The sequence below is a fragment of the Clupea harengus genome, chromosome 18 (genome assembly GCF_900700415.2).
Source record: "Clupea harengus chromosome 18, Ch_v2.0.2, whole genome shotgun sequence".
Classification (NCBI taxonomy): Eukaryota; Metazoa; Chordata; class Actinopteri; order Clupeiformes; family Clupeidae; genus Clupea; species Clupea harengus.
This window is the reverse complement of record NC_045169.1, coordinates 2,088,034-2,103,033: the sequence shown is the minus strand read 5'-3', so window position 1 is coordinate 2,103,033 and position 15,000 is coordinate 2,088,034. Positions and strand designations below refer to the sequence as shown.

The following is a 15,000-nucleotide window of genomic DNA, read 5'->3' as shown; positions in this document are numbered from 1 at the left end:
CTTCATTTTTTAACGTCTTTTGTTTTTTAACCTTACCTCATCTCTTAAAAGTGCTGTTGTTATTCCCTTTTAAGTGCATCCAGAGGTGATAAACACACCCATGTACTCTTGACCTCTTCTTTGATAGAGTGCTGCTGGGCTGGGGGGGGGGGAGGGAGAGAGAGAAACAGGAGGCCTGAGCCATCAGGGAGAACTTCAGAGCCAAGATGGCGGATGTGACCGTAGCACTCATTGAGCGAGCGTGACTGGTGACTGGTGCCAATCTCTGACTATTTGTTGGAAGCTTTACTTCATTCAGGTTATCCCATGGTTCGCCTCCCGCACCAGTGTCTCCTTCCAGTCTCGCGTCATTTATTTCAAATAGAAACATGGATGTAAAAGCTCATTCCCAATCAAGATTTTTCGTCCATTTCGCCCGTCCCCCCCCCCGTCCAGGGTTTTAATTCCTCCCTGTTGAACTTCAGCCCGCGAACAATACGCCTTTGTCTGCCACCACCTCCTACCTTTCAGACAGGCTACCAAAAAATCTGATTAGAATTATGATCAATGTAAACAGAGCAGGTTCGGTCTGGGCTAACTGCTTCCAGTCAGGCCCAGAGGGATCAGCACCCCTGTTTCGTGCTGTCTTTCCTGGATGCAGCCAACCACCAGGTATACATTATCCACCTCCACCCCACCGGCTCCATGTGGCCTGGGGTTGCCTGTCTTGGATGCATGGGGAAAGGCTGACATTTCCAGCTGAACCCTAGATGGAGAGGGTGTGAAGATGTGAGTCTGTATATATATATAGATATGTGTGTGCGTCTGGGTCTGGGTCTGTCTGTGTGTGTGTGTGTGTGTGTGTGTGTGTGTGTGTATTTGGAGGGGTGCATTACTCAAGGACTATGCATGGCCTGGGTTTTCTCATCACTCTCCCCTGAAAAACGGCTGAAATCGGGGGACGCGATCTGGTGTTTAGGCAGCGAGTGCCTGATGGAGGTTAGACAGGGAGAGGGCGAGTGAGGGGCGTCTGGAAGAGGGCGAGGAGGCAGCCAGGAGGTGCGAGGATGTTTATGGAGCAGAGTGTTCTGCCTGTCCGCACTGCTGACGTGACCTCTGCTGAACTGGAAAGAGACGAAGAAGGGTTATGCCTGGAGGTGTCGCCGTACATTTACCCCCCCCCCCATCCTCCCCCACACACACTCACACTCTCTCTCTCTCTCTCTCTCTCTCTCTCTCTCTCATGTACAGACACAGCAGACACATACACACACGCACTTTCTCCTAGAAAAAGAGTGCAAGAACAAAGCAGGGTACTGTTTCTACCCCTTTTGACTCCTTAGGTCATTCAGCTTCTGCTCCAAGAAACTGACTCCTTCTCCACCTCCTGGTTCTTTGCAGAGAGGAGGGAGGGAAAGAGAAGGAATGAAAGAGAAAAAATGGGGGGGAAGGAGGAGGAGGAGGAGGGGGGGGGGGTGGAGGGACTCAGGGGAGGTCGGCTGTTTTTTAATCTCACCTTCTCCACCCGGCACTCCCCCCCCCCCGTGTCCCCATAGGGGGGAGGGTTGGTCTTGGGTTGCCTGTTGGTGCGGCGGTGACCTAGGTGCACGGTTTCTGGTCCTCAGAGCGCAAGTCTATCGGGCAGGAAGCAGACCTCCTTCACTGCAGGAAGTGCCGAGACTAAATGTGGAAGGTCAAAGTTGAACCCTAATGTTCGGTGATACTGACACACAGTCAGTCCTGTGTGTGTGTGTGTGTGTGTGTGTGTGTGTGTGTGTGTGTGTGTGTGTGTGTGTGTGTGTGTGTGTGTGTGTGTGTGTGTGTGTGTGTGTGTGTGTGTGTGTGTGTGTGTGTGTGTGTGTGTGTGTTTTGAACCTCTCAGTGGGATTTGCCATTGTATATGAAGAGCCACTGTTTGTACCTTCCAAACCCTTCTGTCAATAGAGAGAGTTTGTCATTGTTTTCGCGTGGACAGAACTCCAGTCAGAACTCTGTCCCACACATGTGGCCTTGGGGTTGTCTTGGAATTTTTAGTCTCCTTATTCAAATGTTTATTTTTTCCGCCATATAATGGGAGCCTTGAAAGAATACCTCCCTCCCACCACAATGCCACTGTGGCAAGTCCTTTCAACCAGTTGTCAATCAGTCGTCACTGAAAAAGTCAGTCGCACTCATATTCCCGGCTAGCTCCAGGGGGTGGCAGGGGTGGCTGGTGACCCTCGTTCTGAACGGCTCCAGTTTGGCTGGATGTGAGGGGGCCCTTTGTGGGATAACATCTCCCCAGCTCCAGGAGTCTTATCTCTGGGGTGGTGCCGGTGGAGGAACCTGGTCTGGCTGAGAGATAGGCCTCACTTCTCTGAGGCCCTCTACCCGGATGTGGTAAGGCTTCACGGCCACAGAGCGAGTACTGTTTGAGCTTTTCTTCTCACCCCCTTCCATTTGACTTTCTGCCCCGGTGTCTCGCTGCCCTGCTCTGGAGGTCCTGTGGTGATGGAAGCAGGGCTCTTTCTGAAGAGGCGTGTTCCGATAAGGAACAGCAGCCGGCATTGAGGGGGAGGGGGAGGTGGAGTGGAGTGGAGCACACGGAGCTCTCTGTTGGGTCTCAGACAGCTTGCAGTCCCACTAGGCTCTGTGATTCCACTCTGTCTGCTGTTCTGTTGTACCTGAGGGCCTGAGCCTGAGCCTTGAGAGAGGGGCTTTGAAAAAGGACACAAGATCAACATACAAGAGAACCCATGCTCACACACATGCTCCATTACTTGACTCAAAGCATAGATACTCCTGGTCAAATATTACTCTAATACAAGGGAAGGTTTTTACTTGAGTTAAAGTACTGGAGTACCTGCTTTTAAAGATACTTAAGGGAAAGGGAAACTTTTGGGGTTTTTCAACCTGGGCCCTATTTTTTTTATGTATTTTTCCTCGGTCAAACTTGGCGATTTAATCGAAATTGGTCCAGTATTGAGTTGGAACGCTGTAACCGGCAACCGCAAAGGGTATACAATATACTTCCATGGTGCAAGCGCCTGCAACAAAGTAAACGGATTGTTTTCACCACTAACAGGCTCATAATGTTGTTATAAGTGTCTGACAACATGGAAAGGATACCTACAGAGATAGACCTGTGTCTGTTTAAGGTAAAGGATCCCTACAGAGATAGACCTGTGTCTGTTTACTTTATAGGATCCCTACATATACCTGTGTCTGTTTAAGGTAAAGGATCCCTACAAAGATAGACCTGTGTCTGTTTAAGGTAAAGGATCCCTACAGAGATAGACCTGTGTCTGTTTATGGTAAAGAGCTACAGTTTCTGTAGCTTATGTTTCAGTTTCTGTTTCTGTAGCAAATGACTAAAGAGACCGGTTTTCTCTCTGTAGGGATCCTTTCCATGTAGTCAGACACTTCTAATTACATTATGAACCTGTCAGACAGACCTGGATGCATGCACCATAGCAGTGCTCAAGTAGAAGTCCACAACCCGCACACACACACACACACACACACACACACACACACACACACACACACACACACACACACACACACACACACTCTGTGTCTTGCCGTGTGTCTGTCAAAAGTTTAAGCAATGTCTACAGGTACTGTAGTCATATTCAGTTGTGCCCTCTGACGATTTTTTCTCTCTCACACACACACACACACACACACACACACACACACACAAGCTAGCCCATGCTGGTGATAATTCCTTAGAATGTGGCAATTCTGGAAATCCCAAAGGTTGCCCAGGGAAACTTGGATGTACTGTGGTTCCTTCACATTCAGCACTTGAGACCTGTGTGTCCTGAAACTGTCCTGTATTTCTCCCAGGGTGCCAGGGACACGTTTGAGAACTACTACAGGAAGCAGAGGAGGAAACAGGCACGGCTAGTGCTCCAGCCACACTCCAACATGGTACGAATCAAGCTTTAACAGTGAACTCAGTCTGTCTGAGTATGTGATACAAAATTACACTCCACCATCGCACACACGCACACACGCACACACACACACACACACACACACACAAAGCTCTACTCATACACTCACAGACAAACACAGAGAGAGAGACACGCACACACGCACACACGCACACACGCACACACGCACACACGCACACACGCACAGACGCACAGACACACAGACACACAGACACACAGACACACAGACACACAGACACACAGACACACAGACACACAGACACACAGACACACAGACACACAGACACACAGACACACAGACACACAGACACACAGACACACAGACACAGAAAATATGAGTCATTATAACTATGCTCTGGCCATGCTGTAGTTTGCTGACATCAGATGTGTCTATGCTCTTTCTGTGTGTGTGTGTGTGTGTGTGTGTGTGTGTGTGTGTGTGTGTGTGTGTGTGTGTGTGTGTGTGTGTGTGACCCCCAGCATGAGACCCTGGAGGGCTACAGGAGGTACTTCAATCAAATTGTGGGGTAAGTTTCCATTCGTCTCTCATTCCTCCTCAGCTGGAGACCTCACATCATAATTTAGTTTCACACCAGCAAAAAGCATTTTCTACATATATATCTATATTTTATTTAAGTATGTTTGTGTGCTAAATGTATTTGTCATGCTGTTCCATATAGTACCACAGCACTAGATATTGTCAGAATATGTTTTCCAAAAGAACACCTGAAAATGTATTCTATCATCGAGAATCAGTGTGCCCGAAATTACACTTCTTTTGAACATTTAGATAAAATATTTGTTCATCAACTATGTAAGTTTAAAAAATTCCACATTTATATTCAATGGGATACCAGATACTATTTAGAACATTCATTCCACAACATTCTAAACTCACCGGTGTGATGGTACCTGCTGAAAAGGTTCATTTTGGCCTGCAGGGTGTTGGATCAGTTTGGTGTTACTTGAAAAGTGTGTGAGTGAGACGTGGTGCCAAAATACTCACTTAACCTTTCTGCTAACTATAAGGGGAGTCAATCACATGTAAGTGCAGGCTGAAGGCGTCCAGTGCCAAGATCTCCATGACCTCCAAGATCTGTTGAGAGAATATGCCAGTCTGCCATTTTGACTCCCACAAACACAATGGAATAGCAGTCTCTCTCTGAGAGAGAGTTTAACATGGAGTAGCAGTCTCTCTCTGAGAGAGAGTTTATCATGGAGTAGCAGTCTCTCTCTGAGAGTTTAACATGGAGTAGCAGTCTCTCCCTGAGAGTTTAACATGGAGTAGCAGTCTCTCCCTGAGAGAGAGTTTAACATGGAGTAGCAGTCTCTCTCTGAGAGTTTAACATGGAGTAGCAGTCTCTCCCTGAGAGAGAGTTTAACATGGAGTAGCAGTCTCTCCCTGAGAGTTTAACATGGAGTAGCAGTTTAACATGGAGTAGCAGTCTCTCCCTGAGAGAGAGTTTAACATGGAGTAGCAGTCTCTCCCTGAGAGAGAGTTTAACATGGAGTAGCAGTCTCTCTCTGAGAGTTTAACATGGAGTAGCAGTCTCTCCCTGAGAGTTTAACACGGAGTAGCAGTTTAACATGGAGTAGCAGTCTCTCCCTGAGAGAGAGTTTAACATGGAGTAGCAGTCTCTCTCTGAGAGAGAGTTTAACATGGAGTAGCAGTCTCTCCCTGAGAGAGAGTTTAACATGGAGTAGCAGTCTCTCCCTGAGAGAGAGTTTAACATGGAGTAGCAGTCTCTCTCTGAGAGTTTAACATGGAGTAGCAGTCTCTCCCTGAGAGTTTAACACGGAGTAGCAGTTTAACATGGAGTAGCAGTCTCTCCCTGAGAGAGAGTTTAACATGGAGTAGCAGTCTCTCTCTGAGAGAGAGTTTAACATGGAGTAGCAGTCTCTCCCTGAGAGAGAGTTTAACATGGAGTAGCAGTCTCTCCCTGAGAGAGAGTTTAACATGGAGTAGCAGTCTCTCTCTGAGAGTTTAACATGGAGTAGCAGTCTCTCTCTGAGAGTTTAACATGGAGTAGCAGTCTCTCCCTGAGAGAGAGTTTAACATGGAGTAGCAGTCTCTCCCTGAGAGTTTAACATGGAATAGCAGTCTCTCTCTGAGAGTTTAACATGGAGTAGCAGTCTCTCTCTGAGAGAGAGTTTAACATGGAGTAGCAGTCTCTCCCTGAGAGAGAGTTTATCATGGAGTAGCAGTCTCTCTCTGAGTTTAACGTGGAGTAGCAGTCTCTCTCTGAGAGTTTAACATGGAGTAGCAGTCTCTCTCTGAGAGAGAGTTTAACATGGAGTAGCAGTCTCTCTCTGAGAGTTTAACATGGAGTAGCAGTCTCTCCCTGAGAGTTTAACATGGAGTAGCAGTTTAACATGGAGTAGCAGTCTCTCTCTGAGAGTTTAACATGGAGTAGCAGTCTCTCCCTGAGAGAGAGTTTAACATGGAGTAGCAGTCTCTCTCTGAGAGAGAGTTTAACATGGAGGCAAAAGCACTGGCTGCTCTTTTTTTCAACCACAGGTAGCATGTGAAATCACTTTATTTCGAGAAACCATTGAGAATCCAAAAGGCTCCCTTGTCAAATAGTCCCCTCGTCATCCTGCAAAAACTCTTCCCCTGACACTCCTCATCCGGCCTGTCAGAGCGAGGGGCTCCGCGTGGATTTACAGTCAGTGGGATGGGACATGGCAGCTCTGTGTTTTTCTGACTGTCTGGATGAGAATGGCGGGAATGTCCCACATCTGGTGCAGGCTTCTCTGCAAACACTCCCGTGGCAGTGCCCTGCCCACAGATGGACGGGTCAATGCCCACATGGCAGTGCCCTGCCCAGAGATGAACGGGTCAATGCCCACATGTAGAGGCAGAAGTCTGGGCACGGCGCCTCACGTATCTCCTGACCAGTTCTCTGTCCTGATTGTGTGTACTCATGCACAAGTGACACCAATACCTCTTATTTCATTCGGTGGACTGATCTAATGTATAGAATGGCCAACCTTGACTCAGCATGTTGTTTCATTCTTCTGTGTTGACTTCTGTATGATGTTGTTCATTCTTCTGTGTTGACTTCTGTAGTATGTTGTTTCATTCTTTTTTCCTTTCCCCCCCCCTCTCTCATCTGACAGGTTCTTTGTTGTGGAGGATCAGGTCCTCCACACGACCCAGGGGCTGGTGAACAGGGCGTACCTAGAGGAGCTGTGGGACCTGGCCCTGTCCAAGACCATCGCAGCGCTGCGCACACACTCAGTAGGTCCCGCGCCTGTGCTCGTGGCCTCCCTCGATTTGGACGAGCCGTAGGAACAGGTTCTGATATTCACTGATCCTCTTCTCCCTGTTCCCATCACAGTCTTACTGCACCGATCCTGACCTGGTACTGGACCTGAAGAACCTCATCGTGCTCTTCGCAGACACACTACAGGTGAGGGGGTCAATCATGCGGTCCTCTTAAGATTTAAGATTGAACTGCGTGTGATGTAACATTTGTATCTGTGTGATCATCATTGCTTTTTTTTTATTCACCGTGGTGTTTTGGTTCTGGTCCTGAAGGGTTATGGTTTCACCGTAAACCAGTTGTTTGACATGCTGCTGGAGATGAGAGACCAGTACGGCGAGATCTTGCTGAAGAAATGGGCCTTGTCCTTCAGGTGAGATGCACTGGACTGGATGAAGGTGGATGTTTCTGTTTTTTGGGTCTTTTGCGTTGGAGGCATGAGGCTTTGGTGCTGTTGTCACTTCACTGAGAATCCTTTTAAAACGGTTAAAAGATACATTAACTTCATGGCAAAATTGATGACGACAACTCGAGCCGTTAGAGGTCAGAGAGAATATCATCACACACGGACTGACATGCGTACGCGCACACACACACACATACAGGCACATAGAAACAAAAGCATTGTTGGTATCCTCAGAGGAGAAGTTTTACAGAAACTTTCTGGAAGTCTCTTAACCCTTTTAAACTTGGACAAGGAAGGCCAGGGAAGTGCCTGCCCATTGTGCCAGCCAAAGGCACATCAAAGTCCTGAGTCAGAGGACCGTGGCTAATGTGTCCGGAATGGGCTGGGAAATAGCCCGGATGGGAACACGGCTCTGACCTTGTGAAAATCCTTGTGGATTCCCGGTGGGAGACTCTTTGGCTGTGGCAGCCAAGGAGAAGGAGTCTTTGGAATTTGTATGGCCCAGAAAAACACATGGAATGTTGGAGAAGCACATGAGATGAGCCGCGTACACACACACACTTACACACACACACACACACACACACACACACACACACACACACACACACACACACACACACACAGACAGACAGACACAGACACACAGACACACGCCCCCCACTTTGTGGATCGACAGAGTTAAGTGTTGTTGGGTTTTGTCCTAATAACAGTATTCCAAATTGTGTATTGGGAATTCTTATGAAGGTCAAGTGGTCAAATATGAACTTTGAACTTGATTGGTTGTTTAACTTTTATATTTGACCTCTGGAGCGATTTGTCCTCCATCTTTCATTCTTGCCTTTGTTTTTATTTATGTGTCAGTGTAGCATATAGTGTGTGTGTGTGTGTGTGTGTGTGTGTATGTGTGTGTATGTGTCAGTGTAGCATAGTTTAGTTTATCTTTATCCCTCTGGTCGCCCCTGCTGAAGATGGAACCGTAATGATTCATCTCAAACCTACATGTGATTCTGAGGCGACAGTGGTACAGTGGTAGAGAAGTCGTTTAGTAATCAGAAGGTTGCTAGTTCGATTCCCTGTCGAAGCGTCCTTGAGCAAGACACTGAACCCCTAATTGCTCCTGATGTGCAGTGTGCCATCAGTGTAAATGTAAAATGTAAAATGTGTATACATTGTAAGTCGCACATATGTAAGGCGCTTTGGATAAAAGCGTCTGCTAAATGACTAAATGTAAATGTAAATGATTCCTACTCGAGACACCTGAAGATTGATCTTCCTATTCCCCCATCCCACTCAGGCAAATCCTGGACCTGGACAATTACAGCCCCATCCCAGTGGCCACTCCAGAGGAGTATCACAGCATCACCAGTCAGTTCCCCTTCCAGGACCCAGAGTTGGACAAGGTCAGTCCAAGGTCACACCTGATAGATAGGAGCTCTTGTTCATCATTTAGAGAAAGATTGTGTGTTGTTTTTTGTTTTGACCCTATGGCCATTACTCTGTTCCCTCTAGACTCCCTTTCCTAAGAAGCTGCCCTTCTCAGAGTTTGTGCCTCGAGTTTACAGCCAGCTCAAGGAGTTCATCTACGCCTGTCTGAAGTTTTCTGAGGACCTACACCTCAGGTAAATCACTTTCTCTCTCTCTCTCTCTCACTCACACACACACACACACACACACACACACACACACACACACACACACACACTCTGACACTGTGACAATATTTTTTCCAAAACATAGACTTGCCAAAAAACATACAAACGTTCTTGTCCACACGCACACACGCAGACACACGCACGCACACACACGCACACACGCTTTTGCATACAGACACTCACACAGACACGCACGTACACACACACACATAGACATCCAGTAGTGTGGCTGCTGTACATTTGGAGGTTCAGTGCGGTAGCCAGCCAGGACTTATGGCCAGACATGCTCTCACACCTCAGACGAGCTCTGTGCCGCCACTGTCTGTCTTGTCTGTCTGTCTGGCCGTCATCAGGACAGAGCTAATTAGCAGCGCCGCCTCTCGCCCTCACACGCCAGCCTCCTCAGCACACGTCAGCCTCCCCCTCACACGAGCCCTCCGCACTCTCTTAATGTTTTGTCCAGGTCCACAGCGGCCCTTGGAAACAGAGTGTTTTGGGTTGTATGTTGAGAGATGGCTCTCAGTGCGCTTTTTAAGGCTTACAGTGAAGGCTCTCTCACCCCTGTCCACATTGATAATATTCCAGGCAGGGTGTATCTGCCTAACCTTAGAACCAGCATATTTCATTGAATGGTATCCAGTCTTTGCATTGTCTTTCATAAAGCATGACCATAGAAGTAAAACGACTTGTCTTTCAGTAAGTAATGATTTGCATGCATATACATTCTATATTTGCATACATATCAAGGCATATACTTTATTTTGCTTTTTTTCCCAGTCAGACCTATTTAGCTCATTCTTGACATACAGCATATTGCATTTTTGTGGGTAGCCCCATCCCTGAAAATGTCAGCTTTAGCTATGCTATACATATATACATATTCAGCAGAGTTCTCGGATGCAGACCAGTGAATCTGATCCCCTGAAGCCATTCCACAGTACCTTTTCAAATTGGGGCCTGAGGGGTCATGATGGTCAAGGTCAGAGTTCGTACCCGGTCGTATCGATGACAAAAGTTTTTTTTATTTTAGCCCTCTGTCCGGTTCTTACCTGCAACAGACATGTTGGGGGTTGCATGTCTGCGCAAAGCTTAGACTTCCATGATTGGCCATTTCAGAACTGGGTATGTTTTTGAGTGTGTTTGAAGTTGGGTTGTCTGCATGTTCCGGGAGGTGTGTGTCAGGTCTGGTTACCTCTACGGGACGGAGGACCGTCTGGCTGTGTGATCTTGATTTGGGGGGTGGGGTGGGGTGGGGGGTGTCTGGGGCTGGTAGCCAGGGGTTAGAAGGGTTACCGACGTGGGTGAGTCAAAGCGAGACCTTGAGAAGGTGGTTAGATATTAGCAACCTTAAACCTGTTTCCTAAAGTTCCCCTGTTGCCCAGACTTCCTGTGCTTAAAAAGCCGTTTTGACGACTCTTTTTTTTTTTGTTTTGTTATTTCAGCAATGATTTTGATGGTTCAATGACCAGGCAAAGAAATAAGACTATTTAGCTAGGAGACAGTCAGGAAGGATTAATGGCCCGGTGAGCTTTTTAACACTCTATGTCCTCTTTTTCGTTTCTAAAAATTATCCTTTTTTATTACTGTCAGCTAAAGCTGGTGATTTATTGCATAGCCTACAATCGGGGAATTATGTGTGTGTGTGTGTGTGTGTGTGTGTGTGTGTGTGTGTGTGTGTGTGTGTGTGTGTGTGTGTGTGTGTGTGTGTGTGTGTGTGTGTGTGTGTGTGTGTGTGTGTGTGTGTGTGTGTGTGTGTGTGTGTGTGTGTGTGCGTGTGTGTGCGCGAGATCAAGGGAGGTCTGTTGTTCAATGTGAGTTTGTGCACTCACTCCATCTGTGTGTTTTTTCTTGTTTTCCTTCTTTGGGGTGTGTGTGTGTCCGTTAGAAATGGGAGATGAAGAGAAACGAACCCTGTGAGAGTATTGTCTTTCAGCCCTGTTCGCCCAGCAGCCCTGCCTTGTGGTGTGGTGTGGAGTGGAGTGCATGGAGTCAGCCTGGGCTCTGAGCAGCATCAGGTCCCCATCCCCAGCCTTTTGAACTGCCTGAGAAGAAAGAGAGAGCAGCCGTGGCTTGTGTAGCGGTGCTGAGCAGATTTGACATTTTTTTTTTTTTAAAGTTTTCAGACAGGTCTTCATTAGAGTTTGTGAGAAATGAGTGCAGGGCTTGTGGGACTTGAAGGCAAGGGAGCCATCAGACTCCACCAGATGTACTGAACTGCTGTGGTGTGTGTGTGTGTGAACAGGGTGGGGTGGGCTGGGCTGGGGCGGTGGTGGTGTGTGTGGACAGGGTGGGGCAGTGGTGGCGGCGGCGGCTGGAAACCTGTGGTTATCGGAAACGGAAACCTGTGAGTGACAGACCAAAGCAGACCGGGGGCAGAACTGCGTACTACAAAGACCACGTTCACAGGAGACGGTTAGGCCTTGCGGTTTGCACCGGATTCAATACGGAGATGAGAGGTGCTGCTGGATGAAAGGGGAAGGGAGAGAGGGAGAGAGGGAGAGAGGGAGCGAGGGAGCGAGGGAACGAGGGAACGAGAGAACGCCAGTGCAGGTGGCGTTGACTCGCAGGAATTCAGGAATTTCCTCTGGTCATTCTCATCGCCCATTCCTTCTCTCCTTTCACTTCATGCATCTGTGAACTTTGAACTTCTGCTTCTATACAAAAAGGGACTTTTGGCTTTTAGGGAGGCTTTTGACATTTCCCAAGCGCTAATGGCCACTCAAAAATCATTTTGGTTTTCCAAGGGACTTGAAGATTTCGATTTCTCTGTGGCGATTACTATAGAATTCTATAGTACTACTACTATAGCATCCTTGTGTCATTGTGCCTTCAGAGTGTCCTTAAAACCCAGCATCCCACCATCAGTGGTATTCAATTAAGTCTGTAATGTTTTAACGCTGGAAATATTTACATTTCTTCCCCCCTCCTGTTAAGGATCAGTTGCTAATCAGGCAGGCTCCTAAGCTTCTTGCATAAATAAATGGAGGGAGCGAGAGAGGTGCCTCACAATAGGATCCATCCATCCTCGGTTCCGCTCCAACCGCCACCGCCGCCGCCTCCGCCTCTGCCTCCGCCTCCCACCCCTCGGCCCTCCCTCCTGCTCCCTTTTTTTTCTCTCTCTTTAATCAACCAAATTACTCTCCTGATTTCCTTTCCTTCCTGACCGCACCGCTCCGCACCCCTCCTGCTCGTTCCCCAGGAATCTCTGGTCACATCCTAGGATAATCCCCGCACCTATTCCAAAAGCGAAATCATAGACTGAGCAAGTAACTCTAGCATGTGTGTGTTTCCACATAACCACTAAATCAGTATTTTTATGCCCTTGTTCGCTGTCCATTGTTTTTAGAGGGTGTTCGAAATCTAGAGTTTTGGGCTTTTTGTTGGGTCTCTGGTGATGATGATGATAACCATTTAATGTTATTTGCTTATCCTCTTTAATGTGTGCAAAATGCTAAATAAACAATTGGACAGCTGTGCTTGCAGCTGGAGTAGGCCCTTGCCGTAGCAGTTAGGTTCCTGAGCGCCTGTTTCAGGGGTTTGGGCTAGCATCATTTATTTTCCTCAGGTTGAGTCCATCAATCTCTCCCCGCACTGACCTTTAATGACCCAGAGTTCAGTGCGGCGGAGGAAAACAGGGTGACGTTTCTCTCCATGATCTCATGGCTGGTGTTATGGCTGCCACCTGCCAAATAGAGCAGTCAGCTTGACACTGGGCTCCCTGCTGCCATCTCCTCATCTTCGTGTGTGTGTGTGTGTGTGTGTGTGTGTGTGTCGGTGTGTGTGTGTGTGTGTGTGTGTGTGTGTGTGTGTGTGTGTGTGTCGGTGTGTGTGTGTGTGTGTGTGTGTGTGTGTGTGAGTATGCTCCTGTGAACGCAGGACTATCCGTTTTAAACCAGCAGTGTAAGGTCACTGCACTCGTGAATGTTGTTTTTGTGTTCCTGAATTGCATGTTCAGTCCACATCGGTCCTCGCTACTTGCCACTGATCTGAAGTCAGTGGATTCTGCACAGGCTGCCGTGGTCCTCACAGCAACACAGAGAGATCATTTAGCAATTTAGGAGGAATGTGTTTCTTTCCCTTTGAGAGAAGCAGCACAGTGTTGCATGGAACTCATCATCACTTACATCGGTCTCACTCACTCCTCTCACTCCTCTCCCTCTCCTCCCACTCCTCACTCACTCCTCCCACTCCTCTCTCACTCCTCCCACTCCTCTCACTCCTCTCTCACTCCTCTCACTCGCTCTCCCACTCCTCTCACTCGCTCTCCCACTCCTCTCACTCCACTCCTCTCTCACTCCTCTCACTCCTCTCACTCCTCTCACTCCACTCCTCTCTCACTCCTCCTACTCCTCTCACTCCTCTCACTCCTCTCTCACTCCTCTCTTACTCCTCTCAATCCTCTCACTCCTCTTCCCTCTCTCACTCCTCTCACTCCTCTCTCACTCCTCTCTTACTCCTCTCTCACTCCTCTCACTCCTATCTCACTCCTCTCCCCCTCTCCCACTCCTCTTACTCCTCTCTCACTCATCCCACTCCTCTTACTCCTCTCACTCCTCTCACTCCTCTCACTCCTCTCACTCCTCTCACTCCTCTCTTACTCCTCTCTCACTCCTCTCACTCCTCTCACTCCTCTCACTCCTCTCTCACTCCTCTCTTACTCCTCTCTCACTCCTCTCACTCCTCTCACTCCTCTTCCCTCTCTCACTCCTCTCACTCCTCTCACTCCTCTCTCACTCCTCTCTTACTCCTCTCACTCCTCTCACTCCTCTCACTCCTCTCCCACTCCTCTCACTCCTCTTCCCTCTCCCACTCCTCTCACTCCTCTCACTCCTCCCACTCCTCTCACTCCTCTCACTCCTCTCACTCCTCTCACTCCTCTCCCACTCCTCTCACTCCTCTCACTCCTCTCTCACTCCTCTCACTCCTCTCACTCCTCTCCCCTCCCTTACTCTTGCCCTCCCCCACTCTAGTTGCCCCCCCCAGGAGGTTGGCTGCTGGTCCAAACTGGGACATTATGAGCGTTACATTAGCTGCAGTTGAACATTTCCTAAATTCCACAATGGGAGAAAGAGGAGATGAGAAAATTGATAACCCCGCTGTTTTGCAGCGGCTCCATCTGTAATCTCCTCCAGACCTCAGAGTCACACAGGAGCAGGGACCATCTTTGATACTGTTCCCTCTAGAGGCGGGATTAGTGTTGCAGCAGCCAGGCACTGCATGCTGACAGGCACGTAGTGTATGGTAAAGGCTGGATGTCTGTGTGTGTGTGTATGTATGTATGTATGTATGTATGTACTCACAATGGGGATAAGAGGAGTAAGGGGTGTTATCTCTTTTCAGCTCAACAGAGATTGATGACATGATCCGCAAGTCCACCAACCTGCTGCTCACGAGGACTCTCAGCAACTGCCTTCAGTACGCCATCAAGAAGAAGAATGTGGGACTAGCAGAGGTGAGAGTGTGTGTGTGTTTGTTTGTTTGTTTGTTTGTATGTTTGTTGAACGTTGTTTGAAGTGTCTGTGTTTTGAAGTGTGTGTGTGTAAGTGTGTGTGTGTAAGTGTGTGTGTGTAGGTGTGTGTGCGTTGGTGTGTGTGTGTAAGTGTGTGTGTGTGTAAGTGTGTGTGTGTGTAAGTGTGTGTGTGTGTAAGTGTGTGTAGGTGTGTGTGCGCGTTGGTGTGTGTGTGTGTAGGTGTGTGTGTAGGTGTGTGTGTGTGTGTAAGTGTGTGTGTGTAAGTGTGTGTGTGTAGGTGTGT

At 48.1% G+C, this 15,000-nt stretch overlaps 1 protein-coding gene across 4 annotated transcripts in view; it reads left to right on the top strand.

Moving 5' to 3' along the window:
• Nucleotides 1–15,000, top strand: part of exoc6b (exocyst complex component 6B) — an 89,684-nt gene that overhangs the window by 34,365 nt on the left and 40,319 nt on the right. For all 4 annotated transcript variants that reach the window (XM_012822213.3, XM_012822215.3, XM_012822214.3 and 1 more), the window contains exons 9-16: nt 3,811–3,894; nt 4,401–4,447; nt 7,041–7,161; nt 7,262–7,333; nt 7,462–7,559; nt 8,890–8,995; nt 9,105–9,214; nt 14,588–14,699. In XM_012822213.3, the coding sequence (XP_012677667.2) occupies nt 3,811–3,894; nt 4,401–4,447; nt 7,041–7,161; nt 7,262–7,333; nt 7,462–7,559; nt 8,890–8,995; nt 9,105–9,214; nt 14,588–14,699 (750 nt within the window). The remainder of the gene's footprint in view (nt 1–3,810; nt 3,895–4,400; nt 4,448–7,040; nt 7,162–7,261; nt 7,334–7,461; nt 7,560–8,889; nt 8,996–9,104; nt 9,215–14,587; nt 14,700–15,000) is intronic.